This window comes from Ornithorhynchus anatinus, chromosome 6, assembly GCF_004115215.2.
Source record: "Ornithorhynchus anatinus isolate Pmale09 chromosome 6, mOrnAna1.pri.v4, whole genome shotgun sequence".
Taxonomy (NCBI): domain Eukaryota; kingdom Metazoa; phylum Chordata; class Mammalia; order Monotremata; family Ornithorhynchidae; genus Ornithorhynchus; species Ornithorhynchus anatinus.
Genome location: NC_041733.1, coordinates 11,273,180 through 11,300,691, shown reverse-complemented (window position 1 = coordinate 11,300,691; position 27,512 = coordinate 11,273,180). Strand labels below are relative to the sequence as shown.

At 54.1% G+C, this 27,512-nt stretch overlaps 1 protein-coding gene across 2 annotated transcripts in view; it reads left to right on the top strand.

The window, feature by feature from the left end:
- The window catches only part of BTK (Bruton tyrosine kinase), a 38,623-nt gene that overhangs the window by 6,551 nt on the left and 4,560 nt on the right, over positions 1-27,512 (top strand). For both annotated transcript variants that reach the window (XM_007671546.3, XM_001511208.4), the window contains exons 2-15: positions 6,011-6,190; positions 7,671-7,769; positions 12,185-12,253; positions 13,669-13,750; positions 19,610-19,738; positions 20,055-20,122; positions 20,274-20,455; positions 21,194-21,256; positions 21,749-21,803; positions 22,690-22,769; positions 23,717-23,844; positions 24,448-24,522; positions 25,734-25,905; positions 26,962-27,178. In XM_007671546.3, coding sequence (XP_007669736.1) covers positions 6,050-6,190; positions 7,671-7,769; positions 12,185-12,253; positions 13,669-13,750; positions 19,610-19,738; positions 20,055-20,122; positions 20,274-20,455; positions 21,194-21,256; positions 21,749-21,803; positions 22,690-22,769; positions 23,717-23,844; positions 24,448-24,522; positions 25,734-25,905; positions 26,962-27,178 — 1,560 coding nt within the window. In that variant the 5' untranslated portion in view covers positions 6,011-6,049. The remainder of the gene's footprint in view (positions 1-6,010; positions 6,191-7,670; positions 7,770-12,184; positions 12,254-13,668; positions 13,751-19,609; positions 19,739-20,054; positions 20,123-20,273; positions 20,456-21,193; positions 21,257-21,748; positions 21,804-22,689; positions 22,770-23,716; positions 23,845-24,447; positions 24,523-25,733; positions 25,906-26,961; positions 27,179-27,512) is intronic.

Below are 27,512 nucleotides of genomic sequence, written 5' to 3'. Positions count from 1 at the left end.
GGTACTCACTCCGTGCTATTGATTGAGTGACCCAGTCTTTGGGTTTCACAAAAGGGCCCTTGGGTAGGTTATCTGGGATGCCAACAGACTATTGAGAAGCAGCACGGTCCAGTGGATAGAGTGCAGGTCTGGGAGTCTGCTGTGTGACCTTGGATGAGTCACTTCACTTCTCTGTGCCGCAGTTACCTTATTTGTAAAATGAGGATTAAGACTGTGAGCCCGATGTGGGACACATTTGCTTGTTTCTATCCCAGTGCTTAGTATAGTGCCTGGCATATAGTAATCATTATTCTTACTATTTCCCTTAGCTCCCTTCTGTCTCAGTTTCCCCCTGTGCACTCAGCTGCTTGAGATTGTGTCTCCCGAGATGGAGTCCTCTCTTTCCCTGTGTTCCCCCGGGGTCAGTGGAAAGACCTCTGTATCCAAACTCTGATCAGCAGTTTCTACTTTCCCTTTCTACTGCCCCTTTCTACTAGCCCCTCGGGACCTTCACTCTAACAGTGACCTCTGAGGTGCCCATTGAAGAGAAGAAGTTCAGTAGTCCCCTGGCTACTCAATCATCGGTAGCAGCCCGGCTTGAGCCCCTAGAGCACAGGAGCCAGTGACCTCTTACTGAATGTAGCAGACCCTGTTAGCTCTCCAGAAACTTATTGGAGCTTCTGGATTCTTAGATGAGCTATGTTCCAGCCACTTTTGATTGGGCTTGACTCGGTTTCCCTCTTCTCCCTTTCAGGCTCGGGCTCCCAGTGGCCTAGTGAGGCGTTCGCCACGAGTCAGTCAGGCAGTCAACTGTATTTATTGAGCACTGTACTGAGCACTCGGGTCTACGATATAACAATAAACAGACACATTCCCTGCCCACGACGAGCTTACAGTCTAGAGGAGGGGCAGAAGCCCGTTCCGTAGCTGGAGAACCCGGGAATGGGGTAGTCTGGGTCCCTCCTGGGTCTCGGGGTCACCTGGGGGAAGAGACCAGGAAGTGAGCTGGCCTGGTGTCAGGAGGACCTGTCTCCCGTGGAAATATTGAACGTGGGACATTTGCCGGCGTTTGGACGCCTTAAGGGGATCTTAGCCAAAGGAGTCATTCCCCCTGGCTCTCAGCCATAGATCACATAGATCACTTTGAGTCTTGAACCCGGGTTGGGGGAGAGAAGCGGGGGAGGCTACTGAGGAAGGGGATGGGGTGGATGAGGGCTCAGGGTTGAGCCGTTCGAAACAGGAGAATCATCCCGGCGGTTTTCGGTCCATATCCATGTAGGGGTGTGTTCTGCTCGGGCGCTTCCTTGCCCGTCTCTCTGCAGGTACCGTATGTGGCCAGATCACACATGTACGGGCGACCGACTTTCATGAAGCTTCCGCCCCCTCAACACCTCAGGGTCTAAAGCAGGGTCAGGACTGGGCGTGGTTTTTTTGTGGTTGACTTTCTTCTGCAGGCCGCTGCCGCTGTTAGGAAATAAGAGTCTTCCTAGAAAAGCCACCCCCGGGGCTGCTGTCAGCCTCCGGCTCCCAGATGACCTCCCCCCCACACAAACACACAGAAAGCAGGAAACGCCTCTTGGATGGATTAGTGTTTAGGGAGAAGAAACCAGGGTGTGCTCTCCCGAGCCTCAAGGAATCCAGGGGGAGAGGGATGGGGAGGGAGGGAGGGAGCTCTCACCTGCCCCGGTGGGGTGGGATCGGAGAAGTTCCCCACTTTCACCGGGCCCGGCACAGTGCCCGGCTCTTCTCGGTGCCTCGGTGGAGGTGGGCTGCAGCTGCTGTGGAACGATGCTCCTCTCCCAGGCCCTACCCCGGCTCGTTCTCACCGAAATCGAGGCTGCCTCTGTAACGAGACAAAAAACCACAGGCCCGGGAGGACTGGCCCTAGCCGGGCTCGGTATCCCCAAGAGGCTGGCAAGTGAGGGAAATGCCAGGAGGGTGTATACCCCCAAGACCTCTCCAAAGAATAAAGGCCCGGCTCCTTCCGATGTAAGAAGTGCAAGTCCAGGAGGTTTCTTTTCATGCTCCCCGTCCTTTGAGGCAGACGAGCCACCAAAATTATTTGAAGACTCTTTTGTTTTCTTGAATTTTAGTTGTTGGGCTGTGATGTGGGAGAACTGCTTAGACCAGGAAAATAGAGGGGCTGTTTGGGGGTGGGTGAGTTGGCAGTTCCTGTGTTAGACTAATAATGATGTAATAACTATTTATGGGTAGGTGACTATCTTTGGGGTTGCAAGGGGCCGGCGTTGGGCTTAATCAGGACGGAGGAAACACCTCTGATTGGCCATAGCCCTTTCAGTCAGAGAGGCTATTTAAACCAGGCAGTCCATCCGGAGGGAGCAGGGGCCAGAGAAGAACCCTGAGCTGGGCTTTCCCTGCTCAGTCATTTAGAACGAACCAAACTGAGTCACTGCCGGAAAATGGAATAGAGCAAGTAACCGGTTGATTATTCTACGGATCTGCTGGGCGACCTTTGGCAAGTACCTTAACTTGCCTGGGCCTCAGTTTCCTCATCTGTAAAATGGGGACCCCCCCAGCCCCTTAGCCTTTGAGTACCATATGGTCCAGGGATTGGGCCCAACCCGATTCTTTTGTCTCTACTCCAGCACTTAGTACTGTATGTGACCTAACAAGTATGACGATTATTATGTCTCCTTTGGCTCCAATTGCCAGCTCTTGTCAGCTTCCCAAGAGCCAAGAGTGGATCACATTGCGAGGGGCTCAACTTGGGATCAAGACAGGGGCCTACAAACTTTATGATATGAACATGTCTACTAACTCTGTTATATTGTACTCTTCCAAGTGCTTAGTACGGTGCTATGCACACATTAAGCGCTCAATTAATTAATTGAGCAATTAATACCATTGCTTGATGGACTCACCTAGGGGGAGGACCAGCTAGGGCCTGCTGTGTGTTTTTACGAGATGTTCTTCCCCTTGACTCTATTTATTGCCATTGTTCTCGTCTGTCCGTCTCCCCCGATTAGACTGTAAGCCCATCAAACGGCAGGGACTGTCTCTATCTGTTGCCGACTTGTTCATTCCAAGCGCTTAGTACAGTGCTCTGCATATAGTAAGCGCTCAATAAATACTATTGAATTGAATGAATGAATGAATAGGCACCATCCACGGCAGCATGGCCTAGTGGATAGAACAGGGGCCTAGGAGTCAGGCCAGTCGCGGCCTGGCCGAAGTCCAAATTAGAGAAATTAGAGAAGCAGCATGGCCTAGTGGATAGAGCATGGATATGGGAGTTAGAGGACCTGGGTTCAAATGCCGACTCTGCAACTTTTCTGCTGTGTGACATTGGGCAAGTCACTTTACTTCTCTGTGCCTCAGTTACCTCATCTGTAAAATAGAGATGAAAACTGGGAGCCCTATGTAGGACAGGGACTATGTCCAACCCAATTACCTTAAATCAACCCCGGCTTGGCACAGTACCTGCCACGTATTGAGTGCTTAACAAATACCACAATTATTATTATAATTATCACTGCCCCATGGGGAGAGCAGTTTAGGCAAATAAGATGTGGCTGCTAGGGGGTCTTTGTGTTCCTAGTCAGGATTTTAAAAACACTCATGGAGCCTGGATCACATATGTTGGCATTATTCAGAATTTTCAGGGAAACAGACAGTCCTAGCTGTTTTCCTGGCTCTGAACCCAGCGTGCTCTGTGGTCCCGGTTGCCTCTCTGGACCTCGGTTTCCTCGCTGACCAAGGATGGAGAGTAACTTTGGGAGCTGTGAGGCCTGGCAAGGTTGTTGGGAGGAGGAATGAATCAGGTTCATTGTTCGTGGAGGGCCCCATGCAAGATCTGGGTTACAGAGAGTGGGGCCCAGTGGAGAGAACTCCCAGCCCTACTCCAACCCCTGTATCCACCCAATGGAAGAGTCAAGGAACGTTCAAGCTCCCTGCATCGACCCATGGGTTGCGCTGGTAGATTTGACAGAGGAGGAGATGGTCCGGTGCCATCTTGTTCCACTTCCCGGCCCCTTCCTGACGGTTCCAAACGTTGCTTTTGTTTTGGCAGACCTACAGAACTTAATTTGGGAAAAATCAAAGGCGGTTAGGACCGAGAGCCTTCTGCTAGCAGAGGGCAGAACGACGATTTGGGAATTGCTAGCATAGTATGTCAGTCATGGCGGGACCTTGGAACCATCCACTCCCCAATCTAGTCGTTCCTATTGAATCAGGGGTTATTAGAACCCAATTTTCCCCAAACTGAGCTTCTTCTTAGAATAAAATAATGACAATAATAATAATAATGATTATAACAATAAGTAAGGTATTCTAAAGTGCTTGCTCTATGTTAAGCACACTCCCTGCATTCTTCAGTGACATTCTCTCTGGGCCAGGGAGTTTCATTTCTTAGATCCAGAAGAGAGGAGAAAAGGCCACGCTAGTCCTCTTTCCTCCATGACCTGGCTGTTCCTGACCAGCTGCCCCATTGGGCAGGCAGAGGGGAGCCAGGCTGCTCCCCTGGTGACTCCTGGGCTCAGCCCCCGGATCTTCACGAGCCGAGGACCCCGCATCGGTGCCCAAAGCACAGCAGGGAGATGGGTCTTTGCCCTGCGGGGAAGCCAGTCTGGGAAACTCCCTCTCTGCCACTTCTCCACCCAGGGTAGGTGGAAGCCTGGTGGATAGAGCACAGGCCTGGGACTCAGAAGGACCTGGGTTCAAATCCCAGCTCTGCCACATGTCTGCTATGTGACCTTGGGGAAGTCACCCCACTTCTCCTGACCTCAGCTGACCTCATCTGGGGGGTTGTTGGGAGGAGGAATGAGTCAGATTTGCTATGGGGATTAAGACTCTGAGCCCCACGTGGGACAGAAACTGTGTCCAAACTGATTAACTTGTATCTACCCCATTGCTTAGCACAATGCCTGGCCCACAGTAAGCACTTAACAAATACCATTAAAAGAAAAAAAAATCTGGCTCCCTGCCGTTTTTAGCCTGGAGAACCCATCTGGGTCAAATCCTAGTCCATGACCTCAAAGCCTCAAGGCCTCCTCTCCGAGCCCCCTCCCTCCCCGGAGGCCCAAAGGGCAGGGCCACCTGCAGGGTGGTTTAAGTTGCATTGTCATCCTGCACAGGTGCAGCACGCTCTCGCCCCGTGAGACCCTCACAGAGCTCCTGCTGGGGTCGGGCTCGGAAAATGAGCCTTACTCTCCAGGAAACTGATAACTGAAAGTCCAAATTCAGCCTCCTTAAAGTCCTGGCACCTGCAAAATCTCCTCTGGGAGAGGGTTGAGGGTTGGGGCCCGCAAAGTCTATTTCTGCTGACAGACTCCCACTACAGATGCCACAGAAACAGGCTGGTGCAGAATGGGGATGGGTCCCCCCACACCAGAATGTCCCCCGGGGCCCTCAGTCGATCTGGGTCCTGCCAGGCTTCAAGGGAGGCAGTCCCAGCGTCGCCAACGTGAGGGTTAGGGAGAGCCTGCTGGGTTGGAGACGCTGGGTACCATAGCATTCGGGAACCTTCTCTCTGACACGTGCTGGTCCTGAGCCTTATCCAGCTGTGGACGCAATAAAGGCCACTCCTCTCAACCCCCAAGTAGAACAGTGCTTGGCACATAGTAAGCACTTAACAAATGCCATCATCATCGTCATCATTTACAGAGAGCTGCTTCACTGTAAGCTTCTTGAGGGCGGGGATCGAGTCTCCTAGCTCTATCGCGTTTAGTTCTCCCAAACTCTAAATACAGCGCTCTGTAAGTACTCAATCAATTCCACTGATTAGCTGATTGATTTTTTGAATATGACTGCTCTTGTGTCTAAACTCCCCCGGGGCTGTTCTTGTCCCACCTGGCGATGGTCTCTGATGGGATGAGAGGTGGCAGAAAGGGGAAGCAGTGGGCTCTCTGACCAATTCCTGGCTCCACTGGCGGGAAGCAGAGGGCTCTCTAACTCGCTACTGATTCCACTGGTATGGCTACTGAAGGCAGGGGGTTAGGCGGGAATGGGGAGAGGTGTAGGAAGCCCTGGTGATCCCCCAGGCCCTCACAGAGCCCCCTGCCCCGTGTCCCAGCATCCCCAGCACACAGACGAGCCCCCGGAGGAGGAAGCCATGGCCGGTGTGATCCTGGAGAGCATCTTTCTGAAGCGGTCCCAGCAGAAGAAGAAGACTTCCCCTCTGAACTTCAAGAAGCGACTCTTCCTCCTGACCACGAACAAACTGTCCTACTATGAGTACGACTTTGAGCGTGGGGTGAGTCTCCAGCGGGCGGACTGGTGGCGGAGGTGGAGGGGAACCTGTTCTCCACTGTTCTCTTCCTCCATACTCAGCACGGTGCTCAGCACACACAGTAGTGCTCAGCAAATACCACTGAATGAATGATGGGCTCAGTACCTTGAAGAGTCTATAGCCTCTGATGGGTAAAGCAGGCCAATCTTCTCCAGAGAGGCCAGCATGTTGGGGTTGGTAGGGGAGGGCGTGGGGAGGGGGTGATGGGGAGAGGACTGAAGTTGGGCCCGGATCGTTGGAAGAGGGAAGAAGGATTAGAGATGAGACCAGAGCCAGTGATCATACATATTGAATATGTACTGAATGCAGGTGACAAACGCAGGCCTGGAAGTCAGAGGACCTGGGTTTTAATCCTGGCTTTGCCACTTGCCAGCTGTTGTCACCTTGGACAAGTCTCTTACCTGCTCTTTACCTCAATTTCTGCATCTGTCATATGGGGATTCAGTACCTGTTCTCCCTCCTACTTAGACTGTGAGGCCCACCTGTGACAGGGACTGTGTCCAACCGGATTAACTTGCATCTATCCCAGTAGTTACTACAGTGGTGGGAACATAATAAGGGCTTAACAAAATAATAATAAATATAATAACAATGCTAATATTGGGCATAGCAGGTGAGTTAAGCTCATTCCAATTCTGCTGTCAGTGTCATTGGGCTAGTGGACAGAACTCTGCTGGGAGAACACTAGGCCGGGGAGTTGGCAACATGGGCAAAGCCACCCATGCACTTTGCCACGTGAGACTCCCCGCCCACCTACTTGCACATCACCCTTGGGCCCTAGGGGGAACGGACAAACAGGGACTAGAGAGCGTGAGGGGCGCTGCACAAGCCATTAGCATGAGAATCAACTCCTCAGCACAGGTTCTAAACAAATGTCTTTCCAGTCCTGTAGTCATTTCTTTTAAATAGTATTCGTTAAGCGCTTACTATGTGTCAAACATTGTTCTAAGCGCTGGGATGGATACAAGTTAATTAGGTCGGACACAGTCTCTGTCCCCCATGGGGTTCACAGTCTAAGTAAGAGAGAGAACAGGGATCCCCATTTTACAGTTGAGGAAAATGAGGCACAGAGGAGTTAAGTGACTCGCCCATGATCACAGAGCAAGCAAGTGACAGAGCCAGGATTAGAACCCAGGTCCTTCTGACTCTCAGGTCCATGCCCTCTCCACTCTGCCGTGTTGCCCTCTGACCCCCACACACCCCAGAAGAGCTCCAGGGGAAATCTGGTAGCTGGAATTTACTTTGACTATGGTTTGAATATGATGGGAGAAAGGCAGCAGTAGTCCAAGATGATGGGTCCCCACCACCCTTCAGAAGGTCTGACCACTTGTCAGTGGGCTTGGGGAAGCCCCCTGGGTGTGGTGGCTGGCTCTCCCGGCAAGCTTATGACCCTGTCTCTCCATCCCGCATCACCATCCTCTCCTTCCCTCCTGCTGCCTCCCAGCGGCGCGGTAGTAAGAAGGGCTCGGTGGACATCGAGAAGATCACCTGCGTGGAGACGGTGGTTCCCGAAAACAACCCTCCCCCTGAGCGGCAGATTCCGGTGAGCGAGGAAGGGCCGGGGTGGGGAGCGGGAAGCGGGGAGTGAGCTGCTGGGAGTGGGGAGTGCTCAGCCAGGAGCAGAGAGGGCGCAGCAGGGAATGGTTGCCTCTTCTCTCCCACCATCTGCTTCGTGGAATCTGTTTCAATAAGCTGTGGGATGTGGGCCCAACCTTGGGCCATCCAGACCGTGTTGGGCTTGGGGGGTGGGCCAGAGTGGTGGGCGTTTGAGGGAGCCGGGGACCATCCAACTGCATCCCGGGAGGCGGGAAGTTCTGTCCCCCCAGTGGAGTGGGGAGTGGCATCCCTGCTTGGCAGCCTGGGGATGATGAGTCTGCTCTGAGGGAGGCCTAGGAGCTGAGATGGTCTGATAATGAGGGCGGGAAAAGGGTCCTCCTATCTCCAATTAATCATATCTATTGAACCTTTACTCTATGCAGAGCACTGTACTAAGTACTTGGGTGAGTACAGAATAGCAGAGTTGGTAGATACATTCCCTGCCCACAAGTTTACATCCTCCGCTGGCTGGCTGAGGCCAAGACCCACGCAGTGCTTTGGCTACTCTCCTTCCCCCCCAACCCTCCCCTCCCGGTGCTCTTTTCTCTTTGGGATGTGGCTCAGTAGAAACATGGACCCTAAGCCAAAGCAGAAACCCAAGAGTCTGGGGAGGGAACCCCCAGGGCAGGACGAGAGAAAGATTCAGGCTTGGGACACAGGGAGCCGGGGCAGAGGGGAGAGGCTGACAGCAGAGAGGGGCCAGGCTGGGCCTTGATGAAGATGGTCAGCTTTGGGATTGGAGGTCTTATAGTGAAATAGGGTGTCGGTTTTTTAATGTTCCAGTCGAACCACAACCGATCAAAGGGCCTGCATAACAAACTCTCACGTAAACAACTACAGGCAGGCCTTTCCTCTCCTAAAGAGGTCGGGGATGGTCTCTGAGGGAGGCTGGCCCGCCAGCTTGTGGGAAGTCCTGGGCTGAGCCAGCCTCCCGTTGTCTCCTCTTTGGGCTAGCCCGTGTGCCCCTGCTCCCAAGCACCCAGATCGTCTCAGGTCACTGGCTAATGGCTAACGAAGAAGGGCTGCCGGCCAGGTTCCGGACTAAGCTTCACTTAAACTGATGGATGGCACACAGATTGGGTGCTCCTCTGACTTGGTGGAGATTTACCTTGTAGCGCAAGGGAGGCCGAGACCCTAAGCAGTCGCCATCTCGAACCAGACCACTGATCCATTCAGGCCAGAGTTTTGTCTACCACCGAGGAACGCTTCCAGGAACAAGAAGACAATAGTCACGGTTCCCTAACTTTTCCTTCTCGATCTGTCCCGGACCTCCCATTCATGAATAGCAATTTTTAAAAAGCCCAGTGGTAGTAATAATAGTGGTATCTGTGAGGTGCTTACTCTGTGCCAGGCACTGAACTAAGTGCTGGGGTGGTCGCTTGCCTCCAGTGACCTGGCCATCCACTTTATTAAGAAAATTGGCACTATCAGGTATGAGGTCCCTAAAATCAGCTCTGCCCCTCCTCAGTCCTTCCCCATTCCGGACCCCTCTTCAATTCTCTCATCCTTCCCAACAATAGCTCTAGAGGAGGTCTCCTGCCTCTTCTCAAAAGCCACCCTGTCTACCTGTGCATCTGACCCCATTCTTTCACACCTTATCAAAACTCTAGCCCTCTCCTTCCTTCCTTCCCTCCCTAACAGCCATAGTCAACCATTCACTTTCCAAAGGCTTCTTCCCCCCTGCTTTCAAACATGTCCATGTCTCTCCTGTCCTAAAAAACCTTCCCTTGACCCCATGGCTCCCTCCACTTATCACCCCATCTCAGTTATCACCCCATCTCCCTCCTGCTATTCCTCTCCAAACCCTCTGAGCGAGTAATTTACACCCACTGTCTCAAATTCCTCTCCTTAATTCTCTCTTCGACCCCCTCCAATCTGGCTTTCATCCCCTTCACTCCACAGAAACCACCCTCTCATAGGTCACCAGTGATCTCTTTCTTGCCAAATCCAAAGGCCTCTACTCCATCCTAATCCTCCTCGACCTCTCAGTTCATTCATTCAATAGTATTTATTGAGCGCTTACTATGTGCAGAGCACTGTACTAATCGCTTGGGATGAACAAGTCGGCAACAGATAGAGACAGTCCCTGCCGTTTGACGGGCTTACAGTCTAATCGGGGGAGATGGACAGACAAGAACGATGGCAATAAACAGAGTCAAGGGGAAGAACTTCTCGTAAAAAGAATGGCAACTAAATAGAATCAAGGCGATGTACAATTCATTAACAAAATAAATAGGGTAATGAAAATATATACAGTTGAGTGGACGAGTACAGTGCTGTGGGGATGGGAAGGGAGAGGTGGAGGAGCAGAGGGAAAGGGGGAAAAAGAGGGTTTAGCTGCGGAGAGGTAAAGGGGGGATGGCAGAGGGAGTAGAGGGAGAAGAGGAGCTCAGTCTGGGAACGCCTCTTGGAGGAGGTGAGTTTTAAGTAGGGTTTTGAAGAGGGAAAGAGAATCAGTTTGGCGGAGGTGAGGAGGGAGGGCGTTCCAGGACCGCGGGAGGACGTGACCCAGGGGTCGACGGCGGGATAGGCGAGACCGAGGGACGGTGAGGAGGTGGGCGGCAGAGGAGTCAGTTGCCTTTGACACTTTGGACCACCACCTTCCCCGAAACGTTATCCAACCTTGACTTCACTGACTCTGTCCTCTCCTGGTTCTCCTCTAATCTCTCTGGCCGTTCATTCTCAGTCTCCTTCACGGGCTTCTTCTCTGCCTCTCACCTCCTAAATGTCGAGGGGGTCCCTCAAGGTTCAGTTCTGGGTCCCCTTCTATTCTCCATCTACATCCGCTCCCTTGTCAAACCCATTGGTTCCCGTGGCTTCAACTACCACCTCTAGGCGGATGACACCCAAATCTATATCTCTAGCCCTTACGTACATATCTGTAATTTTATTTTATTTATTTGTATTGATGTCTGTCTCCCTGCCTCTAGACTGTAAGCTTGTTGTGGGCAGGGAATGTGACTGTTTATCGTTGTAATGCATTCTCCCAAGCACTTAGTACGGTGCTCTGCACACAGTAAGTTCTCAATAACTATTATTGAATGAAAGAATAAATGGTCAGTCAGGTGCATTTGTGTGTGCAGAGCACCATATTGAATGCTTGGGAGAATACAACAATTAACAGACATATTCCCTGCCCACAATGAGCTTACATTCTAGAACCTGGGGTGGGGAAAGTGCAATCAGATCAGAAACACACAAGGACAGGATGTCTCTCAGGTCCCCCAAAGAAGCTCAACCGGGTAGTCCCCACTCCCACCCCTGTGCCCATCAGAGGTCTCTGAGGGCCTGGTAGTGCCTCCCAGACTCAAGAGTAGAGCACCCTGGTGAGGCCTACGAGCTGGGATCATAACATTACCATCTGGGGCTACCCGTGGCCAGACATCTGTGGAGCAGGCATCAGGTAGGGCAGAAAATTTGGAGGGCCCCTCCTCCCCCTACTTCTGCCCCTCTGTCCTTTGGAAGCAGGCTTGGCCCTCTGCCTCACGTGGCTGCCAGAAAGTCTCATCGGCCCTGCCCAGTCAAACACCAGGGCCCTCGGGGAACACCTCAAGGATGGAGCTTTGTTCCCGTAAACTCCTGCACTAACATCCGGGGCTTCTGACCCATCGGCACCCCCGGCCACTTCGCCAAGGTCGACCGGTAGGGCGGGGAGCGAGCTGGCCGCAGGGAGCCCCGGAAGGAGAGGCAGAGTTGGGCTTTCCCTTTCCAGAGCTTCCCCATTACATTACAGTATTACCTCACCTCACTTCTCTCCATCTACAATCCAGCCAGCACACTTCGCTCCTCTAGTGTTAATCTTCTCACTGTGCCTAGATCTCACCTAGCTTGCAACCAACCCCTAGCCCACGTCCTGCCGCTGGCCTGGAATGCCTTCGGGTCCTCAAATCCGACGGGCAATTACTTTCCCCTACTTCAAAGCCTTATTGAAAGCACATCTCCTCCAAGAGGAATTCCCAGACTAAGCCCCACTTTTCCTCATCTTCCACTCCTTTCTATGCCATCCTAACTTGCTCCCTTTGCTCCTCCCCGCCACCCAGTCCCGGCGTAGGATTCTGATGGGCTCGAGGGTCAAGCCCGACCCATTTAGAGGAGTGTACCCTGGCCCTGGGGGTGGATGTCTTATCTGGGTCGGGGGTGCAACATCTCTGTCACTGGCTCCCCCTGGCCACCCCCATAGTGTTCCAGGCAAGGGGTCCCCAGCCCTTTTGAGTGAGAAAAAATAGGGGTGTGGAAGGACCTGCGGTGGAGTCTCCCTTGAGGCCATCTGGTCACAAGATCTGGGGGGCTGGGGGGGGTGGGGGCTGGACAAGGGCAGTTTCCCCACGCAGCAGCCACACTCTTCCCGTCTTTCCTCTGCAGAGAAAGGGAGAAGAGTACGGGGAGATGGAACAGATCTCCATCATCGAGAGGTTCCCCTACCCCTTCCAGGTGAGTCGGGCTCCCTGCACTGCTCTTCTGACGGGGGTGCCCTGCAGAGAGCAGGCAGAGTGTCGGAAGTGGCAGAGCTGGGATCCGGTGGAGCCTCGAAGAACTCTGGGGGGATGGGGGACTCACGGAACTGCATAGGAGCATCACTGGCCCCCACTGCTTCTGCTCAGTTAGCCTCTCTGCCTAGGGACTGTCATGTGGGCCTGGGGCCTGGGGCGTGGGGGGGTGGGGTGGGGAGGTGGGCCCGGGGCCACTGGCGACGGTAATATTAATGACAAAAATGCAGGTAGGCGTGGAGTTAGAGGAAGGTAGGTTCATGGAGGGAGATTTATTGGAGGAGCACCCGTGCCCAGGTTCCATTTTCAGTGCTCGCCGGGTCCTCTGTCAGCCTTCTAGTACGCCAAGTCTTCCAGAAGAACCATCCATCTATCACGAGCTTGGCTTGCCCGGCCTGGCCCGGCCCCAGCCCGTCACCCATCAGGTCAGATTTAGCGATTCTGCTCGGTGACTTCCCCGGCCCACAAGCTCCAGGCCAGCTGGCCCCCCCGGTCCCACACTGAAAGGTAGAACAGGAAGTGGATAGCGGATTTCTGTGAGCTCACGGCCACAGCTGCAGGAGCCCAGTTATGGTCTTGGGGAGGGCGGCCTCCTCTGAGCCAGATTGTCAAGGCCTAGCCTCACCCCTGCCTCGGTTGAAGAGCTTTCTGTCCTCCTGCTGTCTCTGCAGAAAGAAAGCTGTCTGAGAACGCTCCTCGTGAGTTTGTTGTGAGTGAGTCTCTGGTTTATCTCCTCCTTCTCGGGGTGGGAGGTAACATGGCCTAGCGGGTAGGGCCCAGGGCTGGGAGGCAGGAGATCCAGGTTCTTGTCCTGCCTCCACCTCGTCCTGCCTCCACCTCTAGCTTTCTACACGATCCTGGGCAAGTCACCGAACGGGCCTCACTGGCTTAATAGCAACATTAATCAATGGTATTTATTGAACACTTACTGTGCCAATGGTATTTACTGAACACTTACTGCGTGCAGAGCACTGTATTAAGCACTTGAGGGAGTACACTATTATAGAGTTGGTGGACACGTTCCCCTCCCACGATGAGTTTACAGTCTAGAGGGGAACGTGCTTAGAAAGACGTTATCTTCGACTCGGCGGGACTGCGAGACCCCCACTGCGACCAATTTGTGGACTGGAAAAATGTCAATCCTGGTGACAGGAAGGGGGTTCCGGAGGTCCGAGGAGTCGCTCGCCAGCGAACCTAACCTTCCGGTCCCAGACCGAAAGGCCTCAGCGGGCCGCCCGGGGGGTCCCCGCCCGCCCTCCTGGCAAGGTCCGCCGGCTCCCCCAGCCATGGGGACAGAGCCCAACTAAGGCTGTGGCTCCAGCGCGGGCATCGAAGGTCTTCCTGTGGTTCCTCTGGCAGGTGGTGTACGACGAGGGGCCCCTCTATGTCTTCTCCCCCACGGAAGAACTACGCAAGCGCTGGATCCACCAGCTCAAGAACGGTGAGGCTAATCTGAAAAATGGATGCTTTCTCTTTCCGTTATTTTTTTTAATAGTATTTGTACGGAACACCGCGATAGGTAAAAGCTAATTAGATCGAAAAAGGTCCCTGTCCCGCATGGAGCTCCCAGTCTTAATCCTCATTTTACAGATGAGGGAACTGAGACACAGAGCAAGTCAGCAGACAAGTGGTGATGATGAAGATGATGATGATGACTGGGGATGAAGACTGTGAGCCCTACTTGGGACAACCTGATTACCTTGAATCTATCCCATTGCTTAGAACAGTGCTTGGCACATAGTAAGCGTTTAACAAATACCAACATTATTATTATTATATTTGTTAAGCGCTTACTATGTGCCAAGCACTGTTCTAAGCGCTGAGGTTGATTCAAGGTTATCAGGTTCTCCCATGGGGAGCTCACAGTCTTAATCCCCATTTTACAGATGAGGTAACTGAGGCACAGAGAAAGGAAGTGACCTGTCCAAAGTCACATAGCTGACAAGTGGCGGTGGTGGGATTAGAGCTCACGACCTCTGACTCCCAAGCCCAGACTCTTGCTGCTAAACCATGCTGTTTCAAGGCCAGGTCTTCGAGGCCTGGTGGAGGCCAGGTCCTGTGACTTCCAGGCCTGCGCTCTTTCATTATTCGTTATTTCATTATTGATTTCTTTTCGGTTACAGGATTTCAATCAGAAAAAGCTGAAATTCTCCCCAGCTAAATTTACCATGCTACAGGTGCAGGCCGATTGATGAATAAGGCACGCTCACAGGAGCTGGCAGGGCTGGGAGGGCAGCAGCACCTAGGAGAAAGAGCACAGGACCGGGAGTCAGGAGACCTAGGTTCGAGTCCCGGCTCTGCTACTGGCCTGCGGTGTGACTTCGGGCAAGTCACTCAACCTCTCTGAGCCTCAGTTTCCCTGTCCGTAAAATGGGGATGAGATACCCGCCCACCCTCCCTCGACACTGGGAACCTTGGGTGGAAGGGGGACCGTGCCTGGTTCCGTGATCTCGTGTCTACCCTGAGTTTTCCCAGCACAGTGCTTGGTATGTAGTAAGCACTTAACGAATCCCAGCATTGCCATAAGAGGGTGGCAGCACGGTCTAGGGCCGGAGGTCCTCGGCTGGGCGTCCACAGCTACCGCTCCCACTTCTGCTGCTGCTTCTGCATCGACGAGAGCGGGTTCCGGTCCAGTCCGGGACTCAGCTTCTCCATCTGAAAGGACGACCGTATTCGACGTGACGGGAACCTCTTAGATTTTGCCAGCGCCGTTTTCTTTAGCTGAGCGATCTCGTCGGCCCTCCCGCCACCCCTGAATGGCGGAGGGAGGCAGGTGGTGTTATGCCCAAGTGACTTGCCCGAGGTCACACGGTAGGCCAGTGTAATGCCCATTTTACAGATGAGGAAACCGAGGTCCGGGGAGGTTTGATGACCGGAGACCCGATTGCCGTTCGTAAAGTGTGCGGGGCTCCAACGAAGGCAGGGTCTTGCTAAGTCACAGCCGGCCAAGTGTCCTACGAGAAAGCTTACTTCCACGTTCTCTGCCTTCCGGTGGTGAGAACAGGAGCACTGGCCGTTGCTTCTGAACTCCATTCAGATGTGCAGGGTGGGTTTGTTTGAACTCAAGTGATCAGACGCTCCACAGGATACACACATCACACACACACACACACACACACGCACGCACGCACACACACACATTTAAATGTGGGAGGGTATATATAGCCCCACGTCTGTTGGTGATGGCGAGATTAGCCGGTTGACTTGACATCAGGAAAGGTTGCCAAGAGAAACAGGAAGGATGGCAGCTGATAGCGGCCCGGTCGGGTTATTGCATGACGGCTGCTCGTCTTAGCAAACTTTGAGGCCGCCGGGCAGCGGGCCCCTAGGGCGGCTCTGGCCTCGCTCACCGCCCCAAGTGGGGCGAGGTGTCGCTGGGCGGGGCGGGGGAACCCTGGGAGGTCCGGGCAGGGCACCGGGGTGAGACGCCCCGAGGAGTCACACCGGGGAGGTGCCTCGTGATGCAGTGCAGAGACGTTGTAGCCGGGGCTCGTCCCCGGAGGCCAGCACGGCCGGAGACGCGGAGCAGCCTCTGGGCCTGGCCGGAGGTGGGCCAGAGAAGTGGCCGTCGGGGGGAGGGAGCTGGGCTGGATCACTCGATTGAAACCGGCCGCTGCAGTCCGCAGTGGCCTGAGAACACCGGGCAGGGGTCTTGAGCCAACAGAAGGGCGGCCCCGGGGGGGGGGGGGGGGCTCTTCAGGGTTGCTTGGACACGGTTGGCCCGAGGGTACCCTGGGATGTCCTGAGGACCCCTTAATGGCACAGGGGTCAATACCACAAGCCCTCCACTTGTGGAGCGCCCCTCTCTTCTCCCCACATTCCACCCAGATCTCAGGGGCAGCCAGAGAGATGACCCCCTCCGGACAACGGTCACTGGGTTGAAAGATGACTTCTCAGGGCCGAAGCGACATCTACAAAGAGGGACTCTGAGGTTGGCGCTGCTGACGCCCCCTTCCCCCGGCTGTTAAAGGTCTGCTGATCTGGACTCTGTGGCCAATACAATCCAGGCTTTAAAGACCACGGGAAAAATAGAGCCTCAGCCCCACTGAGCAAGCTTTCTCTTCTCCTTCCCTGAAGACGTGCCTGCTCGATAAACCAGCAAAACCGCAGCACTTTCCTGCCCTCCCTCGTGCCCAGAGTAGCCATAGTAGTAAAAATATGTATTAGGTGCTTATTGAATGCAGAGCACTGTACTAAACACAGGTAAAGAGTATTCAGGTGGGATTTAGGCAAAAACCCTATCCCTTGAAGGACTCACCATCTATGAAAGAGTCTGGGTGCCCCCGGGACGTGGTAACTGGTAATAATAATGATGATAGTATTTGTTAAGCGCTTGCTTTGTGCCAAGCACTGTTCAAAGTGCTGGAGTAGATACGAGTTAATCAGGTAGTCCCACAAGGGGCTTGCAGACTTAATCCCATTTTACAGATGAGGTAACTGAAGCAGAGAGAACTGAAGTGACTTGCACAAGGTCACAAAGCAGACAAGTGGCAGAGCCGGGATTAGAAGTTCTATCCACTATCCCATGTTCTATCCACTAGGCCGACCCTGGGGGGAACGGGAGCCTTTCCAGAGCAATCATTGAGGGGCCTGGAAGATTTTATCACATCTCATTGCACAAATGTGGAAGTTCCCCAGAGAGCCATTTTTACCCCCCTCCGTCCCCACCCAGCCAGCCAGTGCTGGCCGCCATTTGCTGGCGGGTTTCGGCCCTCTGCTCCCACGGGACAGCTTCGTGGTGCAGCTGCCGAGGTGTCTGGTGTTTCAGGGGGGAGCATCCACCCCGCCCCTCCTGCCAGTGCTGCTCTCTTCACTCTCCCAGCTTGGTCTCCTTCCTGCTCCTGCCGGGGCTCCCGCCGGGGCTCCTGCCCCTCCTTCTGCTGCTCTTGGTCCTGTTCCTGATCTGCTTCTCCTACGGCTTCATTCATTCATTCGATCGTATTTATTGAGCGCTTACTGTGTGCAGAGCACTGTACTAAGCGCTTGGAAAGTACAATTCGGCAACAGATAGAGACAATCCCTGCCCAACGAAGGACTCACAGTCTACAAGGAGGAGACAGACAACAAAACTAAACAAGTAGACTGGCATCAGTGCCATCAAAATAGATAAATAGAATTATAGATATACACACATCATTAATAAAATAGAGAAATATGTACAAAAATACACAAGTGTTGTGGGGCAGGGAAGGGAGTAGAGCAGAGGGAGGCAGTTGGGGCGATGGGGAGGGGAGGAGGAGCAGAGGAAAAAGGGGGCTCAGTCTGGGAAGGCCTCCTGGAGGAGGTGAGCTCTCAGTATGGCTTTGAAGAAGGGAAGAGAGCTTCTGCTGGTGCTCCCGCTCAATCAGTCAATCCATGGTATTTATTAGCACTTACTGTGTGCAAAGCAGCGTACTGAGTGCCTGAGGGAATACTATACAACAGCATTGATGGATATTTTCCCTGCCCACCAGAAACTTAAGTCTAGAGGGGGAGAGGGACATTAATATAAATAAATCCATGACAGATACGTACCCAAGTGCTGCGGGGCTGAGGGTGGGGTGAATATAACATGCTTAAAGGGGACAGATCCAAGCGCATAGGTGACGTGGGTGTCCTGTTCCTACTGGCGCTTCTGCTACTGCTCTGCCACTTGTCAGCTGTGTGACTTTGGGCAAGTCACTTCACTTCTCTGTGCCTCAGTTCCCTCATCTGTAAAATGGGGATGAAGACTGCGAGCCCCACGTGGGACAACCTGATTCCCCCATATCCACCCCAGCGTTTAGAACAGTGCATGGCACGTAGTAAGCGCTTAACAGATACCATCATCATCATTATTATTATTACTGTGGCTCTTGGTCCTGTTCTTGCTCCTCTGTGACGGTAGGTAACGATGGTGTCTGTGAAGTGCTTACTATGTGCCAAGCTCCCGCTCCTACTCCTCCAGCTACTCCTGCTCCTGTTCCTGCTTGCTGTTTCCCTTTGGTGCTCCTACGGGTGCTCTTCCAGCTATTCCTGCTTCTGTTCCCACCTCTGCTGCCATACCTACTGATGTCCCCACTGCTTGCCACCATACAGTCCTGGGGTACGTGGTCTTTGACCTCCCGCTCTGTAGGCCTTGGAAAATCAGGCGAGCAAACCTCACCATGCTGGCCCATTCCAGCGATCGATGCCCCACGGGGATCCATGTTTGGGTGGCTCTCCGAGGAGACGGTGAGGCTGAGGGACCTGGATGTCAGTCCCAGGTCTAACCTTCCAAGGTTTCAGGTGCTGGAGACCAAAATCCCTGCTCCCTCTTGTGAGAAAAACCCGCTGAGATATCCTGAGCACTTCGGGCGCTGTAAACGCAGAGAATGGCCCAGGTTCAGTGGGTCCAAGACTACCTTCCTCGGGAAGTAGCCGAGAGCCAGACACCACCAGAGGATCCCCTGAACACTCTCTACTATCCTCTGACAGGGGCCTGGTACTGAGCGGGGCGGTGGCGGAGAAGGGTGGAACGGTCATCAGTCAGTCGGTCTCTCTGGGAAAACTAGGGAATCAATCGATCGATCGATCACTTGTATTTATTGAGCTCTTACTGCATGCAGAGCATTGTACTAAGCGCTTGGAAGAGTACAATGTAACTGAGTTGGTAGACATATTCCCTGCCCACAACATGCTGACAGTCTAAAGTGTGGCCTACTGGAAAAAGCACGATCCAGGGAGTCATAGGACCTAGGTTCTAATCCTGCCTCCTCCACTTGTCTGCTGGGTGAACTTGGGGAGGTCACTTCAGTTCTCTGTGCCTCAGTTCCCTCATATGCAAAATGGGGTTTCAATTCCTGTTGTTCCTCCTGCTTAGAATGTGAGGCCCATGTGGGACTTGATTATCTTGTCTATACCCCAGTGCTTAGTACAATACTTGGCACCGATAAAGCACTTAGCAAATGCCATAATTATTAAGCACATCTTAGTTCTTCTGCTCCCTGGACCCATGTGAGGCTCCCTGGGCTCTAAGGTAGACTCCCTTCACCCTCTCTTCCCTACTAAGGCGGCACAGCCCAGTGCGAAGGATACAGGCCCGGGACCCAGGAGATCTGGGTTCTTATCCTCCCTGCTCCACCCCTGGTATGCCGTGTGACCTTGGGCTAGTCACTTGACTTCTCCGGTCCTCAATTTCCTCATCTGTCAAATCTCTTAGATTGTGAGCCTGGAGAGGGAAGGAGATCGTATTCGATCCGAACTTCTGGTCTACCCCAGCGCCTGGCCCGGGGTTTGGCACGTAGTACAGGCTTAGTAAATCCTCTCCTCATTGTTGTCGCTATTCTGATCATTCCTACAGTGACACGGTACAACAGTGACCTGGTACAGAAATACCACCCCTGCTTCTGGATCGATGGGCAGTACCTCTGCTGTTCGCAGACCGCCAAAAACGCCATGGGCTGCCAGATTCTGGAGAACAGAAACGGGAGTAAGGAACCCGCTCCTTGCTCCTGCCGCTGCAACGTGCTTCTCTCTCCTCCTCCCTGGGGTCTCCCATTCATTCGATAGTATTTATTGAGCGCTTACTATATGCAGAGCACTGTACTAAGCGCTTGGAATGTATAGTTCGGCAACAGATAGAGACAATCCCTGCCCAACAACGGGCTCACAGTCACAGGGCTCCCCACGCCGATGCCCCTGAGCTGTCTTTTCAGAGAGCAGCATCCCCACCCACACCGCTCCCAGCCATCAAGCCGGGCCAGCCAAGGCTCTGGGCCGAGGCTACCCAGTTTCTTCCTTTTCAGGCTTGAAATCTGGGAGCTCTCATCGGAAGACCAAAAAGCCTCTTCCCCCCACTCCCGAGGATGAACAGGTAGGGAACAGAAGGGGCCTCGATGCAGAGAACGTCGGGCTGGCTTTGGGTCCCGGGGGTTGGGGTGGGGGGGATTGTGTGTGTGTGTGTGTGTGTGTGTGCATGTGTACTTCTGTGTGAGGGTTTTGCCCCCGGTTGCCCCCTCACGCAGATACTGAAGAAGCCGCTGCCCCCCGAGCCCTCAGCAGCCCCCGTGGGCGAGCTGAAGAAGGTGGTAGCCCTCTACGACTACACTCCGATGAAGCCTCATGACCTGCAGCTGCAGAAAGGGGAGGAGTATTTCATCCTGGAGGAGAGCAACTTGCCCTGGTGGAGAGCCCGAGACAAGAACGGGTGAGAGCCCCGGCCCATCCTAACCTTGCCTTGCCTGAGCCCTCGACTCCATCATCCCTCAATGGGGGACCCCGAAAGGCACGACCACCTTTCTCCCTGTACCCCAAAATGCGACCCTTCCGACCCAACCGGTTGCCTTTAACCCAATCCCCTCTCACCTTCCCAAAACACTGGTGCGCACTCTCCTTCTCTCCCTGACCACTCACTCTCTGGTGACTCCGCTCTGCCTTCAAACATGCTCCTGTCACCCCTCTGCTAGTAGTAATAGTAATAGTAGTAATAGTTGTCGTCGACATAGTAGTTGTAGCGTTCATTGAGCATCCAGCTGGCGCAGTGCACTGTACTAGATGCTTGGAGAGGACAGAACAAAGAAGGGATCCCCTTCTCTGGATCTTGCTGTAGCCTCCGGCTACTGCCCCGTCTCCCCGCTCCCCACAGCCCAGCCACGGCCCTCTCCTCAGAGCCCAACACATGCATGATTTCCCTCCATAGCTCTCAGCACAAATAAACCCCACCCCCAACGGAGTCCCTACTCTCTTCTTTTTCCCATACATGCCCGGGACCTTCTAAATGCACTCCAAATTCACCACGAGTCCACCCTCTGATTATCTCTGAGGAAGCAGAATTCACCCTTCCCGCTCGGACGTCTCTGAGGCCAGAGACTTGGCTATGTGTACATCCCTCCCTCCCTCCCCGGTGGCTTCCTGCCGGGACTCTATCTCTCTGTCCTCTCCGCAGGCAGGAAGGGTACATCCCCAACAATTATGTCACCGAGGCGGAAGACTCCATAGAGATGTATGAGTGAGTATGTGGGCCCCGGGCCCAGGCTCCCAGGAGGGCAAGAGCACCCGTCTTCCCTTCCACCTGCATCTTTTATTTGAAGGCACTGAAGTCTATTGTGGACCCTAGCCCTGCAGGGCCCCTATCCTGAATCTGTCTCCTTCCCCTCCGCCTTTCTTTCTCTCATGTCTTACCTGGAAAGTTTGGGCCGTGAGAAATCAGTCGATCCACCGGTGGTCTTCACTGAGTGCTCACTGGGTGCGGAGTACTGTATTGAGTGTTTGGGAGAGTTTGGGAGAGTAGGTGGACATGAGCCCCTCCCACACTCTGAGGCCAATTAGTGACCTGCCTGTCTTTCTTGAGTGCCCGCAGGATGCGTGGCATGGATCTGGGAGGTGGAAGCCTGGGTTAAATGGACCCCTGGGGGAGCGTACAGTCTAAAAGGGGAGTCACCCGCACCCCCATGGCCTATAAAGCCGAGACCCGGGCCCTGAAGCTATTTTCCTGTCCCAGGTGGTATTCCAAGCACATGACCCGAAGCCAAGCCGAGCAGTTGCTCAAACAGGAGGTGAGTGTGCGTGGCTGTGGTTGAGAAAACTTTCCGCTTCTTATTATCATTATTGTTATTATTACGATCAGCAGGGAATTTTCTCAGTAATAATAATAATAATGGTATTTGTTAAGGACCCACTATGTGCCCAGCACTGTACTAAACACAAAATGATTAGGTGAAACAAAGCCCCTGTCCCAGGACAGGCATTGAGTCCCCATTTAACAGATGGGGAACCTGAGGACTTCCCCAAGGTCACACGGCAGGCAAGTAGCAGAGCCCGGATCAGAGCCTAGGTCCTCCGACCCCCCAGGCCTGAGCTCTTTCCATTAGGCCTTGCTGGTTCTCTCTTTGCCCCACGGGGCCCTGGGGTCCTTGCCTCATTCTGGGCTGTGTCCCAGATCCCGGCTCCAGGCAGGAGGCATCAGTGGTCCCTCCTGTGAGTCCTGAGTGTCCCCTTCGGGATCCTTGGGAAATAGGGCTGGGTTTGGTGGGTGCGGTCCACAGGGAACTGGAGGGTATGTTGGGGCGTCTCCTTGCATCTGCCCAGATCACCATCTCCCGGGATAGGACCACAGAATCCTAGCGCTTCAAGCGACCTTAAAAAGTCACCTGGTCCAGCCCCCGGGCTCCAAAAAGGTCAAAGCCTGAACCCAGCAGGGATGGAGAATCCATCTCGCCTGTTCCAGGGCCTAGTCACCTTCAGCAGGGCCAACGCTCTCAGGTCAATGGTCCTTTCCGCCCACGGGTTTCCGACTGGGTCGTCAGGTTGCCCGGAGGAGCCGGCTGGTGATGGCTGCCCTAGTTGGCCTCCAAAAGTCTTTCCTCATGCCCGACCCAACTCGCTCCTGCTGCAATTTCAGCCTGGCGCTGTCAGGGCTGAGACGTCTCCTCTTCATTGCAGGGGAAAGAGGGAGGCTTTATCGTCAGAGACTCCAGCAGAGCGGGAAAATACACCGTGTCTGTGTTTGCCAAATCTGCCGGGTGAGTGCCAGCTGTCACCCCACCGAGGGAAGAGGGAGTGCTCTCCCTGCCGATGAGGGTGTCCAGGGTGCCCTTCCTACTTCACCCCTTCCTCGGCTTCTCCTTGGAGCTCCTCTAACTTTTAGAAAAATAGCTATATAAGCACCCACTTGGTGTGTTTCCCTGTACATGGTGCTTTGGAAGTTCAAAATAATAAAGTGGCACATTCCCCACCCACAAGCAGTTTCCACTCTCATGGGGGAGGACAGACCAAAAAGTATTTACGGTTGGACTGGTCAAAAATCAGTCGATTCAATCAACTGATTAATTGTATTTATCAAACCCTTACCGTGTGCAGAGCACTGTACTTTGTGCCGGGGAGAGCACAATAAAGCAGAGTTGGTAAGACTTGTTCCTTACAGTCTAGAGGACCGAAGCGAGCGGCCATATACTCATGAGGGCTAAGAAGGGTGTAAATAAGGTCCTAAGGACTAGAGTTGGCTAAAGGGATGATATGGTTCAGGAGGCTGGGAAATTACTAAGGGAAAGCTGGTTGGAGGAGGTGGGATTCTAGGAGGACTTTCAGCGTGGAAAAACCACGGTCTAACGCGAGACGGGAGGGAGTTCCAAGCCGAAAGCGGAGGCGGGAGGGTCGAGAGTGAGGAATAGCTAGCAGGTTGGCTCGGGGGCAGCGGAGACAGCAGGTTGGGGTCTAATGGAGGAATAGAGCAGAGCCAGCTGGTGGGGAGTCAGGGAGCTGAGAGTGAGGAGTTATTGTTTGTTGCTGAGAGACCAAGGAGCCAGTGGAGGGTTGGAGGAGAGGAGAGATGAGGGCCGAGTGAAGCTGGAGGGAGCCCGTCGGACCGACAGCAGCAGCAGCAGCGTGGGGTATAGCCTGCAGAGGGGAGAGGCCCCAGAACTCTGGGCCCCCCCCCGGGTCCTGACTGGGTTTCCGACTGGTTCCTCAGGGACCCGCAGGGGGTGATCCGCCACTACGTGGTCTGCTCCACGCCCCAGAACCAGTTCTACCTGGCTGAGAAGCACCTCTTCGGCACCATCCCCGAGCTCATCAACTACCACCAGCACAACTCCGCCGGTGAGCCCGGGGGGCCGGGGCCGACGGTACCCCATGAGGAGAGCGGGAGGAGCAGCGGAGAGGGAGACCCTGAACGGCTGGGGTAGCCGGGGAGAAGGAGCGGGTGAGAATCTGGGATGGGGATCTTGGGAAAGAGGGAGACGAAAGCTGGAAAAGCTGAAGGCCAAGGCAGCCCAGCACAGAGAACGGGCCAGGACAGACTCTGTCCTCGGTCTTCTTTCGGCTTCGTCGGGTAGAAGAGGTGGCATTTATTAAACGTCTACTGAATGCAATAGGCTGCACCAAGCCCGTGAGCCCAAGGCACTTTGCCTGTCCATAAGGAGCTTACCCTCTAACGGGAAGGGTGGGATGTCGGTGGGAGTATCGGCCTGTGGGAGAGAACTGGGATCCAACGGGAGCGCTTTGGTTCTCTTGGTCAGTAAGTCAATTATATTTATTGAGCACCTACTGCGTGCAGAGTACGGTATAATATGAGAAGACCTTCAGGAGCCCTGGCCTCCCAGCCCAGCTGCTGGAGGGCCTTCCCTGCAAGTGTAAGTCGTGAGGGAAATGGGAAGCCACCGAGCAGCATTCCCAAGGAAACCCTCCTCCTCTGTGTTCCAGGCCTCATATCCAGGCTCAAGTATCCAGTGTGTCAGCGAAACAAGAACGCACCCTCCACGGCAGGGCTGGGCTACGGTAATGCTCCCTCCTTGGGGGAGGTGGGAGGAGGCGGGCACAGGGGCTCAATCTTCAGCTCCTGCAGCAGCCCCGGGCCAGAGCGAAAGCCTGAAGGCTGAGGCCCAGCCGCAACCCTGGCCGGGGGAGCCCCCAGGTCTTGGTGGTCGAGCATGTGTCGGCCTGGAGGGCTTGCCTGGACTTGGGGATGCAGTGAGGTCTCTGGATTCACAGTTGCCAAAGGCCTAGCCGAGCCCGCCCAGTAAGCCTGGCCGGAAAGTCAATCAATCAGTGGTATTTATCCAGAGCTTACTGTGTACAGATTGTCGTACTTAGCGCTTGGGAGAGTCGTTCCCTGCCCACAGGGAGCTTGCAGTCTGGAGAGGAGCTTTGGAAGGTCAGCCTCTCCCTCAGTGGACCGAATGGAGTAACAACAGTGGGATTTGTGAAGCACTTACTCTGCGGCAAGAACTGTGCTAAGGGGCAGGGGAGATAAAGTACAAGCAGTCCCTATCCCTCGTGGGGCTCCCCATCAAAGGGTTAAGGAGAATGGACATTAAATTGCTATTGAAGAGATGAAGAATCTGAGGGAGAGAGAAGTTAGGTGACTTGCCCAAGGCAGCATCCCTTATATGTCTGCAGCAGTGGTTTGGGGAGCGTTGAGGCTGAGCTGAGTAGGCCTTGTTGACTCCTGGTTTCAACCAGGAGGGATGGGACAGGCTGGAAGGACTGTCTCTAAAGGCTCTTTAGTTGTCTGGGCTTTTGCTTTTTAAAATGGTATTTCTTAAGCACTTACTATGTGCTAGGCCCTGAACTAAGCTCTGCGGTAGATACAAGTTAATCGGGTTAGACACGGTTCCTGTCCCACATAGGACTCTCACAGTCTTATTCCCCATTTTCCCGATGAGGTAACTGAGGCAAAGAGAAGTTAAGTGACTTAATAATAATAATTACGATTTTTGTCAAATGCTTACTATGTGCCAGGCACTGTACTAAGCACTGGGGTGGACACGGCAAATTGCCCAAGGTCACACAGCAGACAAATGGCAGAGCCGGATTAGAACCCAGGTCCTTCTGACTTCCAGGCTCACGCTCTATCCACTAGGCCACGCCGCTTCTCCCACTCCTCGCTTGGGCTTGGGGTTCCTGGAGTCGGGGCCCCTGTCCGGCCTTCCTCCGAGACTCCCCCTCCACTCTGGGGGAGTTTGCCCAGAGGTCTCCGTCCGCTCTAGGGTCCTGGGAGATCGACCCGAAGGACCTGACGTTCTTGAAGGAGCTGGGGACCGGGCAGTTCGGGGTGGTGAAGTATGGCAAGTGGCGGGGCCAGTACGACGTGGCCATCAAGATGATCAGGGAAGGCTCCATGTCCGAGGACGAGTTCATCGAGGAGGCCAAAGTCATGATGTGAGTCAGACCCTGCCTGGTCTTCCGGGCCTGTTTGGGGAAAGGGGAGACACGATGTCCAGGGGTCCCCACTGAGGGGGCGAAGGCGTGGGGCCGGGGGTGGAGGAGGGGCGGGGTGGTGCCTCAGTGGGAACAAGAACATTCCCAGAGGGTGAGGAGCGGGGTCTGGGCCTTCTCTGGGTGGACGGACAAGTTGCCTTAGACCACAATCAATAAATCTATCAATGGCAGTTTTTGAGCGCTTACTGTGTACAGAGCACTGTACTAAGCGCTTGGGCGAGTACAATATAACAGAGTCAGTAGACATGTTCCCTGCCCACAGCGAATTTACGGTCTAGAGGGGGAGACAGACATTAATATTTAATCAATTCAATTTTGGCTATGTATATAAGTGCTATGGGGTTGAGCGGGAGCTGAATAAAGGGTGGAAATCCTAGTGCAAGGGAAATGCAGAAGAGAGTGGGAGAGAAGGAAATGAGGGCTTAGTCAGGGAAGGCCTCTTGGAGGAGATGTGCTTTCAACAAGGCGCTCACTCTTCTGCTTAATAATCGTGGCATTGGTTAAGCGCTTACTATGTGCCAAGCACCCTACTAAGCAGTGGGGTAGACAGAAGATCTTCAGTTCAGATACAGTCCCTGCCTGGCCCAGACCTCGGCTTCCGGGTTGACCCTGGACTTCTCCCAGCTTTTTATCAATCAATCAATCAATCAATCGGTGGTATTTATCTAGCACTCACTATGTGCAGAGCACTGGACTAAGCGCTTGGGAGAGTACGATACAGCAGCTGAAGTTCAAGTTATTGCCGATGCCTCCCTCTCCAGACCCCTCCCCGCCGCTGACCGCAGGCCAGGGCAGCTGCAGGTCAAGGTCAGACCCCGGGGTCCCGGAGAACCTCGGGTCCGCCCAGAGCTCCCCCAAGCCTCCCCTGCCACTGGTCAGCTGCGTACCCAGGCACCGGTTCTCCTTAGGGACTGGGGATTTGCAGAGGAACACGGAGAGCGGCCGGCCGGTTCTGAGGCTCTTCTCGCCCCCGATCCCCGCCCCCGCCCCCCCCAGGAACCTGTCCCACGACAAGCTGGTGCAGCTGTACGGCGTGTGCACCAAACAGCGGCCCATCTTCATCATCACCGAATACATGGCCAACGGCTGCCTGCTGAGCTACCTGCGTGAGACACGCCACCGCTTCCAGTCCCTGCAGCTCCTGGAGATGTGCAAGGACGTCTGCGAGGCCATGGAATACCTGGAATCCAAACAGTTCCTGCACCGGGACCTGGTAGGCTCCCTGGGAGCCGGGCGCGTTCCCTAACGGGGAGAGGACTCGGGGGGAATAGGGGTAAGGCAGGGGGAAGAGTTGTCGGTGAAGGAAGATGCCAGACTCACATTCAGGCTAGACTGAAAATATTTGGCATTCCCAGAGGCTCGGTCTCTCCCGGTCTCCCCGTCCCTCCTTGTCAATCAATCTGTGGTATTTGTTGATACTCACTGTGTGCAGAGCACTGCGTTACACAATTCCCAGAGGAGAATTAGACGTGGTCCTTGGCCCCTAAAGGGCTCACAATCTAAGAATAAACACAGGGGAAAAGGGGTTGGTGACAAACACCACCGAT